This window comes from Lathamus discolor, chromosome 5, assembly GCF_037157495.1.
Source record: "Lathamus discolor isolate bLatDis1 chromosome 5, bLatDis1.hap1, whole genome shotgun sequence".
Lineage (NCBI taxonomy): Eukaryota > Metazoa > Chordata > Aves > Psittaciformes > Psittacidae > Lathamus > Lathamus discolor.
In genome coordinates this window covers 109,331,413-109,344,741 of record NC_088888.1, presented here as the reverse complement: position 1 = coordinate 109,344,741, position 13,329 = coordinate 109,331,413, and the positions used below count along the sequence as shown (strand labels likewise).

Here is a 13,329-nt window from a genome sequence, read left to right as displayed (position 1 = left end):
GGAGAGAAAGAGAGAGAGAGAGAGAGAGAAAGAGAAAGAGAGAGAGAAAGAAAGAGAGAGAAGGAGAGAAAGAGAGAGAGAGAGAAAGAAGAGAGAAAGAGAGAGAGAAAGAGAGAGAGAGAAAGAGAGGAAGAGAGAGAAAGAGAGAAAGAGAGCACAGTTAGGATGGTTTGTGCACCCAGTTAAGCAGCTGTGCCAAACATTATTGTTTTATGGTTCCTTACATGATTACACTGCTTTAACCCTATATACACGCCCCACATATAAGAGCGGTTCTGGAGCACATTTTTATGCAATTTAATTTAGAGCTGTATTTCCACCCTCCCTTTTTAATTTTTAAATTCTCTAGGGAAGAATCCCACTGGGGAACCATCTTTTCAGGATAAGGTGTTAAAAAGTATACAGATGACAAGATTCAGCATATAATTGCCAAAAACCAGTACTAACTGAACTGGGTAAGATGAAGTCTTTTATCAACACAGGCCTGCATCTCACTTCTTATATTTTCCCCAATTATTTCATTAGACCTATTTATGGATGTCAGCTTTGCTCATGCAGTGCCTGAGGACTAGATACAACCCACTGAAAAGTGTCAGTATATTTAAAAGACAAAAAGCTGTGAGCTGTTCTGATTAGATACCTGCTCTATCTCAATACAAAGCCATAACAATGATCCCCCGGCTTTGGGGGAAAATATACCCTTGAGGGGTTTTTTTTACAATTCAGAAGACACACAAACTAAAATAAAAACAAAGTTCTGTTTGGGCTTTTCCTCTTGAAAACTTTCTCAACCTAAAATTTCCCACAATGCAAAAAGCAAGGACAGCAAAAATATACCTCCAAAAATGCAGTGCAGCTTTCACACAAAGTGTAGTTAAAAAATGACTAAGTTTTCTTGATATATGAATTTGTGGGTAAACCATTTATCAATGACCTGTTTACCTGTGCAGCAGAGTCCCTCAAGCCAAGGGCCATGTCATTCCCCTTTGACTGATTAATTAGCCAATCAAGGGATATTTTTCACTGTGAGGCATGATGGTTTATTCCAGCTAATGCATGGTCTCTAATGGTAACACATTAAAGCCAACTCGGCTCTTTAAGCCTATTGCAGTGACCAAAAGGGAAGGAGAGAAGATAAATCAAAAGAGCTCCCCGCAGTTTTCTTTCTGTTCCTAACAACCCCCCCAAGGAACTAACACTAGAGACAAGACTCTTCTCCAATGAAAAAACAAAAAACACCATTTCTTCAAGATGGGGAGACACCTCCTCATTGCCCTCTCTGCTGATATCTGAACAGCAATAATTTATCCTCAGATGATTAACAAGGTGCTTATAGAATAGGCAACAAAACATCAATACTCTGTTCTTCCTTCTTTTATCAAAAGCACTGCCAGGACACCATGCTGCGTAAAGTCATTTTTACCAGTGCTCCAGCAACAATCACATCTACATGGAGAAGTATTAAAAATATGGCCCAAATTAACACCTGGAGCCTAATTCACTGTTTTTTTCTGACTTGCTATTCACTGTTTTTGCTGACTTACAGTGATACAAGTTACCAGCTCAAGGTAACAGCTAGTCTATGCAGCCAGAAGATTGGCTCTACCTGTACCACTTGTGTACACCAAAAATATATTCAGCCCTTCAGCTGTATTGCCATGCTGTTCTCCTGGTGAGTTTGTGCCACCAGATTTTCCTGGCTGTCCTTCAAGCATGGCCAAAGACCTTCAACTGCTAAGTGCTGGCTTTGGGGCTTTTTGGTCAAGAAGAAAGAGCAAAACAGACAAAACCTCATGATTTCCTTCAACACTGATGCTGCAGAACAGTGAGCTCCCATCCAAGTCAAAGAGAACTAAGCCACTAAGTGGAGTGTTACCATTTTCTACATATTGACACTAAAAATCTGTAAGAAGACATGCCCATCAAAGTAGCAGTGAACAAGAGGCTGACAGAAACCTTTCTAATCAGAAGCAGGTTCCTGAGGATATCAAAGATGTAAAAGCACCATTACGTTGCTTTGCAGATTCTGCCACTAGCTCACCTGCCTCCTCCCATTAACCAACATTAAAAAAACTATTTAAAAATACAGCCTTGACAAGAACTGAATAGGTCAAGAGGGTTCAGCAGTAATCACATGCCTACAGGAATGATTTACACTGAAAGAGAATACATTCAGAATATTCATTCTTGGACAGGACGCCCCTCACTTAGATGTCCCCTACGATCACTGAAGAGGCATGTATGTCTAGGAAGGGTTTGGCTTCATAAATCTTCCCCATCTTTGAAGATAGTGAATGCATCTGTTTGGGCACCTGTGCCTCTTAGAATGGTTTGGGTTGGAAGGGACCTTAAAGCTCATCTAGTTCCTACCTCTCTGTTATGGGCAAGGACACCTTCCACTTGACCAGTTTGCTCAAAGTCCCATCCGACATTTTGTTACCTATGTTTTCATTTGCCTTGGTTCTTGGCAAAATGATATATTCACTCTTCCCTATGGCATGCAACACATTACACCGTTCTGTGCTGAAATGGTCAAGTCATATATAACAACAAGCACTGTGCAGCTCTGAATTTTATCCCCAAATCTCTAATTATAAAATAATACCAATCATGATATTGATGTTTGTGGGTTTTCACCCTTGTGACTTTTGGGCAAGTTGCAAGTGTAGTCTGCTGCGATTTTTACCTGTGACAAAAGTCTGTTGCAGAAGTAGCATATAAATAAATTTGCTCTTAAAATGCAATTTTTCTTTTTGACAATAAACATATAATAAAAAAAGAAGGAAACATGTTAAAGACACTATCTCAGTGTTTTCCTACTGCTTCCTCCTGAACACACTGACACCAATTACATTTTTACTCTGATTTCTTAAGGAAGCAAAGTTTCCATAATCATTCTGCCCAGACATTTGTGTACATCATGCCCTTCTTTTCACTTCAGGAACTTTTAAATCCAATCTAGAAGAAGCTCAGAGTATTTCAAAGATATCAAGACTCTCACATATTTCATGCAAACAGGCAGCTGGACAGAGAAGGCCAACAGATCAGCGTGCACATGGACAGGGATTTCAGCATGAGCTCATCTCCTTTAGTCACACAGAATCCAAGCACAACACAACCACAGGAAACCAAGCTTTAGAGTTGGAGCCAGTCACAGAATGACTTGTTAGAAGATGTTTTACCTAAACCAATTCATCTGTGCCCATTCCAGCGGGCCTAAAAGCGTTAAATTCAACTTTTTTTCTTGGCATCACTTACTAAGGAGCTGGGATTTCCCTTAGGAGACTTCTACTGCCCTGCTGACATCACTGCAAGGAAGCCTGTTGAAGAGTAAGCTTGTGTCTTCCTTCTTCTAATTGAAGTTCTCACCCCCAGTACCATTCTTGGCTTTTGCCTACTCTGATTACTATCCCTTCCCTTCCTCTGTTCCTCCCTCCCTGACCCCCAGATATTTATAGGCAGAGAGGTCATCTTTTTGTGCCTTTTTTTCTGAGATGAATGTATCCAGTTCCTCCACTCTCTCCTTCTAGGACATGCCCTCTAACCCTGTCATCCATTTTACACTAAATCTTTTTGGACTTTCTCCAGGTTTTTGATGTCCTTTTTCTGTTCTTCTCAGTCCCAAATACCTCATGCTAGCTGTGGCCTCCAAAGCAGAACAGTGAAAAAAAACTAAGTTAGTTTTTAAGTAATTTTTCCTTTCCGCAGCTTTTTGTTCCCTGACATTGCTGGAAAAAAGGTACAGCAAATTTATTTATATGCTACCTCTGCAACAGACTTTTGTCACAGGTAAAAAATCCCAGCAGACTAACTTGCAACTTGCCGAAAAGTCACAATGGTGAAACCCCACAAACATCAGTATCATGACTGGTATTTTGCAGAGTTGAGGCATAGGTAATTATTTCAGTTTAGCCATAGCTTCAGTAAGCCCATGGCAGGTCCAGACTTTAATGGATTTTCAGTTATGTCCCGTAAGATTAGCCAACATGCTTTTCTGATAAGTGCTGGGAAATATAAGTCAGTTGAGGAAGTTCTGCAAAATGTGTCAGAAGACAATTTCCTGATTAAGAAAAAAAAGTAAGTGAACAAGCAACAGGGTGGATAATTACATTTCTAATGACTAACACGGAAGAAATCACCACAAACTTGAGACTTTTGGGCTACTTGGATTAGATGGTTTAAGGGAACATACGCAGGTTTACGTCCAAGTTACAAAAATTTGGAGGAAGCAGATTACTCATCAAATGGCCTGAGACATGGAAGTGAGATGGATGCAAAACATTCAGTTTTCTACGCATTTGAAACTGAGTTATTACAAATGCACAAGCAAATCAAAACTACTCTCCCAGCCCCCAAAGTGAAATCAGTGCCAGAATCATGTTGTTCAGCAACCAAGTTGGGACTGTCTGTAACTCATTCCCAAATCCTCAGTCGCACTCAGGAGCATTTTCTCCAGTGATAAGGCTTCATCAGGAAACACAGCTGGATGGAGGAAGGAAATTCTGAGAAGCAAAAAAAATAGTGGGGGTTCCAGGAAGTTCAACCAGATAGGAACTAATGGAATTTGTTTTTCTGTCTCCCCAGCTCCCAAGTGTTCATAAGCAAGTGAGAAAATCAGAGGGAAAGTAGGGGCAAAAAAAGTCTGGCACATCTTACCCTGCAAAACAGGTCCTCACTGGAGGTCTCCAGAGAGCATCATAATTACAATTCAATATTTTCGATCACTTACTCTTCCTGGGAAAAACTGCAGACGTTTTCCATTTAGGCCCACTCTCAAGACCAGCCATTGTTTTCTCCCTCTGTTCTTTCTTTTTACTTATTTTTATTTATTCATTGTTTTTTAAGCAAAGGTCCCTGTACAGTTTATTAAGGAGGTTTTAGCTGAACACAAGATAAGCAAAAATAATAATAATTTAAAAAGTCCCACTATGTTTAACATTCAGGAGAATTAAAGGCTGCAAAAGTGTCTATGATTAGTAACACATATCCCAGAACCATCAAAACAACAGCTTTAACTAGTATCTCGGTCTTAGTACTTCTAGAGAAACTCCTTTCAACCCTTAGGAGCAAAGAGCATTTCCTTCCATATCCTTTGCAATTCCACTCTTTTGCAATCTTTACAATCCTCTAGCCAACTCCCTCTTCCTTTGATAAGGTAAATAATCCAAATTTCAACATCCCCGCTTACAGCCATAGTGTCAGTGTGAAACAAGAGAAAAGATCCATTAGCCAGATCAGTCCTAGGTTACTGAGATAGTTAAGTGAATCTGAGATCAGCTTTACAGGTAAAACAGCTAAGATTAAGCCAGGACAAAAGAACTCCATAGGACAATATCATCAAATGATTGCTAACGATAATACTAGAAAAGACTGAACATGACTAATTGGAACAGCATCTCTGTGACATACTGATTTGTTGAGATACCATTTATCACAGCAGCAGTTCAGAGGTGACATATTTTTGACAAGCACTTCAGAAGAGCCAGGATTATCTCCCTGGTCCAGCCTTGAGTCCTTCCACTAGTTCCCATTTGACCACAAGCACAGATGGAGTTTCCTGGATTTTGTTTCCTCCTCATCCCCTTTTCCTAATCTTTAAGAACTGTTTGGTAAAACACCAGCCAACCAGCCAGACTTAGTACAATGACACTGCTGACGAGCATCTATGTAACATCACTGCGAGGATATACTGCACTTTAGGCTATTTGTAGAAATAGAGAAGCTCAAAGGTTGTGGGTACAACAGCTCTTAGGCATAAGAAAAGCTCTGCAGCACACTCCAGATGACAAGCCTGTCCATAATGCCATCAGAAGCATACATCCTTAAACCTTTACATAACTTTCATTGTGTCTCTGATGCCCATGGAACTGCAAATGACCACCTAATTCAGCCCATTTACCTCATAAGCATTTTGTTATTCCAGAATGTTCCCATCTTCTGCTCCTTAAGTGATCTCTTTCATCCATACTGTGCTTTGTCACAGGCTTAAATTGGAGGCTTTAAGGAAGGGAGATAGTCAAAACACAGTTGGACAAGGTCCTGAGGCAGCTTGACATAGCTGATCCTGCTCTGAGCAGGGTGACTGATATACAGACCCCCAGATCTCCTCCCATATCAGTAATCACATGAAGTTATTCCATGAAGTTACACTCAAGATGGTTCTGATCCTGGACTGAAACAACTAGAAATATGGGAAAAAGAATTATGGTGAATATCTTTGTCAAAAGGTCAAGTGGAATGACAACTCTACTCCAAGATAAGCCATTCAGTCCAAATCAAATCCATACTGCATGCTTCTCAAACTATACCTCTTACAGCTGGGAACCTGCAATCAGATTGACAGTAGAAGTTACGGCACCTACGTAAGTATGACAACTGTCCTCATCTACTTTGAACAGGGTCAGCAGCTTACAACTGGTATTAACGGTTGCAGAAGCTGCAATGAAAAGGGACTGCAGCCTTGCACAGCCTGAAGTCATACCACAGGGCTCTGATGGACACCAGGACTCTTCCTACATTATCTCTACACAGGAACAGAAATGATCAACTCACTTCCAGCAGAATGACAGCACTTTCCTGCTCCACTAATGCACTCTCTGCCACATCAGGGAACTGCCCAGAGCCTAGGGATTTCAAACCAGAATGCAAACACACAAGGAGAACAGTACTGCAAATCCTCACGGGTCAGTTCCATTTGTGCCACCTTAAGGACCAGGCTCTGGAACATGATGGAAAAGGATCATGAGAGTTCATGGGTGCAATGAAATGAAATTGCTCAGAGCTGGAGAGCCTGAGCAATGCATTTTTGTTCTGTGCAAACTCCACAGATTTCTGATCCGTGAAGAAAAGGAGGTGGGGGAAGCAACTGTGCTGCCTCTGGCTTTCTCTCCCTGTTGCTGCCTAGCAGCAGACGGTACCCAGAAGAGGGCAATACAGCTCCAAATTACATTACCTCCTGCCTGTATTTGCATGTGGAGATGTGGGTGCTGAACAAGGAACAGCCTATGACTTTTTGCCAGAACCCTGAACCATTAGTTCAGTGAGGGGAAAAATGGAAATCTGTACAGTAGCCATCAGCTAACCACTGCATCAGTCAAGGGATTAGCAGAAACATGCACAAACACACATGCACGTGATCCGCAGTGTCTATCAACAAAAGAACAAACGCTCTACAGGGTAACGTCCCAGGAGAAGCAACAGCACTTTCCAAACTTATCTTTTCGGTTTCAAAAGATGTAGGCCTTTAAGAGGAATTGAGACCAACTATTTGGAACAACCCATGGGTGGGCAAAATCTGCTCCCTTAACCATAGCACTGTTGATTGGCATTAAATCACAGTTTGTCTTGCTTCATGGTGATCTGACAGCAAAGGAGTTAAGAAGCAGATCCACGGCATATTCAAGTGATTAGAAGTGTTAATCAAAAGGGCTCTGATGGTGCAAGCTTACCTACAGCATTTGACACCTCTGACAACTCTCATGGACTTGAAGTCCTCAAATGCTTATTTCAAGACAGTAATAAGGTAAGATGGGTTCTGCTATGACTGATGGTCTACTCCAAAGCTCCTGCCTTTCAAACCAAACTATGTGTCCTGTGACAAAGGCTTATACTGTTTTTCACAATGGCAGACAAGACAGAACAGTTCTTATGTTTCTTCTAACTTCCTGGTTTAATCAGCTGCAACAGTATTTTTGCAGCTTACAGAGAACAGTACTCAGAAAACACACTTGACGTTTTCCCCTGTCACCAATAAAGCTATCAATAACTTTAAAATCTATAGCAGATTCACTGAAATTATAACTCTATATGGGACAACAGCAAGACCAAATCCTTCAAGCTGTTCAATTCAAAACACCCCACTGAAGTATTATTTATTTTATAGTAAGAGTTTTATCCAGGGAAGAAACCCCAGTGGGTTGCTATTTGTTCTTAACAAGCTCCCTTGTCATTCTGCCTAGCATTTACAGAGCCACCCATTTCACTACTATCCAGGATCTCTTAGCACATTCTTCCTCTACTCCTCCCAAAGTTCACAGTGGCCTACTGTGAAGTTACAGAATTTGCAAGAGCACCGTACAAAAAGCAAGGTGTCAAACACATATATTCAGAAATGTCCACTGATTCTGAATTTCAGGCCCCATCTTTCCCTCCAGACAAGACATAACACAGAACTCTGGAACGACACGGCAATTCTTGCAACACATGCATTTGCTCTTTTCCAGATGTTATTTTTTCGAAATCATTTTTCTGGATATGTTAGCCATGTCACAATATAAATCTGCTATTTTACATACCAGTAAGAATCATCATAGAATGGTTTGGTTTGGAAGGGATCTTAAAGCTCATCTAGTTCCAACCCCCCCCCCGCCACAGACAAGGACACCTTCCACTAAGACAAGGTTCTTCAAAGCCCTGTCCAACCTGGCCAAGCAACACTTCCAGGGATAGGGCATCCATACTGCTTGAAATAGCAAGTCTGTCCTCTGCAAGTGCAAAAATGCTAATGAATACATAAATAAAGGAAAATAAATGCTAGCACAAACCTTGATCTCATTACACAGTGTTGGGGAAATGGTCTTCTCATTAATATTTATCAGTGTTCAAGCCATCTTTGAATCTTTTGTTTGCAGCTGCTCAGCCTTTCCAAATTGTTGTGAAATAAGGATAGTTTGCTGAGATTGGCCAGCTGCTACTGAATGTCAGATTTTACTTTGGATATTTATGGATCTTTCAGATCAAGCAAAATTTATGTACTTTGCCATGTACACTGCATAACAAGTGTAAAATTTAAACACTCAAGTTTCCTAAAGCTACAGAAGTTGTATCATAATAATTCACAAAGTGATGTATTAAATTAACTCATTCCCTAACAGTTCAGATCACAGCCCTCCAACTGCAGCCTTCACATAGAAACAACAGCAATTTTTACCGGCAAAAGACTCCTTGCTTTTAATGGCCATGTGGTGATCTCATCAGCGGAAAGACATTTAAATACAGTTTTATTATAAGGAATAATACAGAAGGAAACAAGAAAGGTGAAGCCTCTTGTTACCTGTCCCGTCAAACTCTTCTGTCGCTTCCCAAATATGCAGGACAGATCATCTTCACTGCGCGAAGACAGATCCTTACCTTAAAGGGGTAAGAGGAAGAAGAAAATCTCACAACCTTCACATCTGGTGATTACAGGTACATTTTGATAACACAAACTGTGACCCACTGAGGTAGAAATTCTTTTTGGAGGGGAACAAATATCAAGGGGAGAACGTCAAAGACACTACATGAAGGCTGACCATGACTCCCACATACAGTAGGAAATATGTGCGTGTGTGTAGGGACAAAGGTTGGTGAGAAGACATCCATGACCTGCTGGTGTATGCCCACATGGAAACCTTTAACAACAGCTTGTTTCCCCTGACTTGATGCTGCAATTGGTACAGCAAGATGTGGAAGCAGCCTCCACTATGCTAAAGGGAAAGAAGAGTTGTAACCTCCTACACATGAGAAAAGTTCAAGGAGAAACTGCACATCTTCAGACTGTCATGAGAATTCCCTATCTCTGACAAAGTTACAGAGTTATAGCTCCTTTATACAGTGAAAAAAAAACATTCATCTTTACTCAGTGGAGACTTTGATTCATGAAATTGCTTCTGAAAAGCAAAACCTCCATCTCTGCAACACACTGGTTTATTCCAACTTAAAACAATTTCAAGGGTGAAACAAAAATTTCTCTGCATTCCAGTAGGACCATTATTCCCATCTGACTATTTTGTGGGCAGCTGAATATCAGACATGGAGCATGGCAGGGGAAGCAAAAGGGTGTGATGTGATATTCTGAGATATGAGCAAAAGTCTAGCCAATTCCAGACTGCAAAAACCTTTACACTGAGTTGCCCACAACTTATATCAGAAAAGTCTTAAAAAATATAACAGTTAGTAAAAGCTAAAGAAACAAAATTAGCCCAGACAGACCAACGTCTTAGGAGTCTAGTGGGGTCTTACTCCACTTGGTTTTCTGATTCCAAACCCACTGACCTCAAAATGAATCTAAGCACTTGTAATAGACAAATTAAAAAGATAATCTGACTATTCTACCTGTTTCTTCTTCTAGGATGCATAACTGCCCAAAAGGGTAAGCAGACATATCAATCTAGACAAGAAAGTGCTACCCAACTTTCTGATGCCTCACTGCCCAGCCCCTGGACATACTTACCCAAGCAAGCTGGGTGAGGAGTGGTGGCTGTTTTCAGTTTTACCTTGGCCAAGGCTTGGAACATAACACTTCCAATCATTCTGCTTCTCCTCTTACCCAATGCTTTCTTTCCATGCCTTCCCTCCTTGAACGCATCCCCCTCCTCTTTTTGCATTCTCTAATACGAAACAAACTTAGCTGACAGTCCAAACCTTTTTCAGCATTACAGTGGGACAGCTACTAGAAAAGCAATCAAAATTACTGTCTTAACCTCATATTGGTGTGTCTTTCCCAGACATGAGCATGGCTGCTAAGGCTATGTGTGGGGACTGTGTTCCTCCAGCAGTGAGGCTACAAAACAGCACCAAAAACGGAAGCTGCATTTTCTGCCGTCGCTGCTCCCTTCTCCCGCTTTTGTGTAAGCTTGTCTTGTTTAGTCTAAAAGGAAGCAGGATCGGACTTGAACAACAAGGGCCACAACAACATTGGCCTTTCTCAAATAACTTTTCCTCTTTCCCTGAAAAAGGACAATTTCCCTGTTTTAGACCACAGAGGGTATAACATAATCAAACAGGGGCCTACCTTATAGAAACACTGCAGCTAAACAAATGAGGGATACTGTTAATACAAAAGCCTCCTTCATATTTTACTGGCTCAAAAGACACTTTTTCCCTCTATTTTTAGTAAAAGGTTAAATGAAAATCAAAATAAATCCTCTTTGCTACTACCTCAAACAGGCCATGGCCTCTGTACTTGTAAGCCCTGAACCAATTCAATTGTTAAAGGTTGTAAAGTGAACAGGTCATGTTAACATGTTGACTTCAAGGCCAGATTATTTATTCAAAAATACCAAACCCCAATATCAGAATTCTGCCTTCAGACATCGATTACTTCTGCTTTAGCAGAGGCTTTTGGTATGTGAAACCATCACACAGAGCTTTAAGTTCAATAAATTAGCCATTAGTGGAAAACAATCCTATCCGATACACACATGAAACATGTATACACATACTATATGCACATGGGTATGTGAAAGGGGAAGGCAGTCACTAAAGAAACAGAGCAAGGGACTGAACAACTGTCAAGAGCCAAAATAAGGGATAGCTGAAATAATGTAATCACTCTAAGAAAGAAACTTCAAAACTCCACAAGTTCTTGATATAGTTTTTGTGGCCACCAACTACTGTCCTAATTTAGCCATAAAGTAACTGATAGATGTAAGAGGGTTTTCCCTCTTCCTGCATTTGGCTTTAATCTGACCACTGATCTTATCCATGTGATCTCCTAGCAGGGGTTATTGGAGATTGCAGAGGATAGTACCGTGCACATGCCCAAGTAACTCTTATCACCCTTGCCTCCCCTTCCCATCCCCTGCCCACACACAGATCACTCAGAGTATTTACTGTTCCTTTATTCAGCTGATGATTCCTTCAGACAGAAACTGGTTTATTCAACAGTGTCAGCTTAAAGCCACTCAAAATCATCCAAAATTGAGGAACAGCGTATTATAACTTTAAGTAAGTTGCTGCAGGCAGCATTTCTAAACTAAGATTTTACTTGCCAAATTTAGACCCCAGAAGGCAACAGATCACCTTAACACTTTTATTTCTCCTGATCTTGGCTAGAGCTCATGTAACAATGGAACTCTCCTTACCTTTTGCAAACTTCATATAATGGACACGTTTCTTGGAAGATTTGGATTTTTCTTCCAGACTGAATGTCTTCTTCTGATTATTCACTGAGGACTCTAAAAAAACCCAAACAGGTTCCAATCCTATCAGAGACATTCTAACCACCAAACATCAGTATATTTAACTTTCTCTCTCTAAACCAAGTCTCAACATATCACAATGTATTACTGAAGGAAGTATGGTAATTTTTGTCCAAGATATGTTACTGCTTGATTTTTTCTTTTTGTCACATCCCCTTCCCTTCCCATTTCCAATCTAATGTAATTTGAAAAGGCAGATACAGGTACTCCAGGTCAAAGGCAAATCCATTTCTAAAGTAAGAAAAGAATACTAAGTCAGAGTTTATTGTGCTGTTTGTTTACAAAACACCTCCAGTGCCACAGTCTGAGAAAGATGTAAGAAATGGGACAAAATAAAATATTGAACCTGACTGGATAGAAAGAAGGGGGAAAAAAAAACATCACCACAGGCCTTTCACTTCTAACACTATACAAAGTGTCACTTTCTGGACACAGTCTGATACATCTGCGAAAGGAAATTAAAGGGTGGCAGAGCTTTTCTCTCCCTGAGGCCAGCTAGAACAAATTGCCACATCCATATGATTTCATTTTCCTAGCTTGCAGAAGAGGGGCTGCATCTAAACTGTCCACTGGGATGGCCTCTGGGTTGGCTAAGTCCCAAATTCACTCAGCAGTCATGTGGGAGAATGTTAGCTTGTACAGGTCAAAACCATGTAAAGGATTAATCTGACTATTTAACACTAAAGATATCAAGTTCCTGTGCTGTGGCAGGTTATTTTACTGGTACGGATGTACTCTTTGAATCCACAGAGCCTGTTAATTTACAAGAAGTTCTCAGAAGCAGGTAACCTGCTTTCTGGTTAATAACTACTTTATTAGTAATCACCATAGGATTGTCTGCTCTGTAACTCTAGAAAAGGCTGCTCTGGTGAGATGTTTTTTTTCCTCTCCCAGTGACAACTGGGATGATAGGGAAATCAACCCACACCTTGAGGGCCAAGGTGAGTCACCTTTTTCATATGATCCCACCACTAGAAAGTTCTGCAAACCAAGCTTTTCCGACATTGGAATTACAGCACTTCACTGTTTGGTAGGTAGTGACAAAGCAAATGAAATCCACAGCCTGCAGTGAGAGAGGCAATTACCAGAAAGCACTTTGAGATCTACTCTTCCAGCCCTAAGACAAAAGACTAGCAAACCCAGTTTTAGCTAGGAGTTTGCAGTCAACTTGAAAATCCTCTATAAATGGGGTCTGTGGAAAAAGTATGCATTACAACTAAAATACCCTTACCAGAGATGAGGCACTTTAAGCCTGCTCTCCGATTCACTTGTACAGAGTGAACATTACACAGCAAAGGATTTCCACAGAGCTTCCTCCTCCTCTTTATTCTTGCAGCGAAAGGCACAGCAGCACCGCCTTGTGCCTTCA

The 13,329-nt window shown here is 40.7% G+C and overlaps 1 protein-coding gene across 2 annotated transcripts in view; it reads right to left on the bottom strand.

The window, feature by feature from the left end:
* PINX1 (PIN2 (TERF1) interacting telomerase inhibitor 1) overlaps nt 1–13,329 on the bottom strand; it is a 68,495-nt gene that overhangs the window by 44,509 nt on the left and 10,657 nt on the right. For both annotated transcript variants that reach the window (XM_065681881.1, XM_065681880.1), the window contains exons 5-6: nt 11,844–11,936; nt 9,053–9,129 (exon numbers count right to left, since the gene is read on the bottom strand). In XM_065681881.1, the coding sequence (XP_065537953.1) occupies nt 9,053–9,129; nt 11,844–11,936 (170 nt within the window). The remainder of the gene's footprint in view (nt 1–9,052; nt 9,130–11,843; nt 11,937–13,329) is intronic.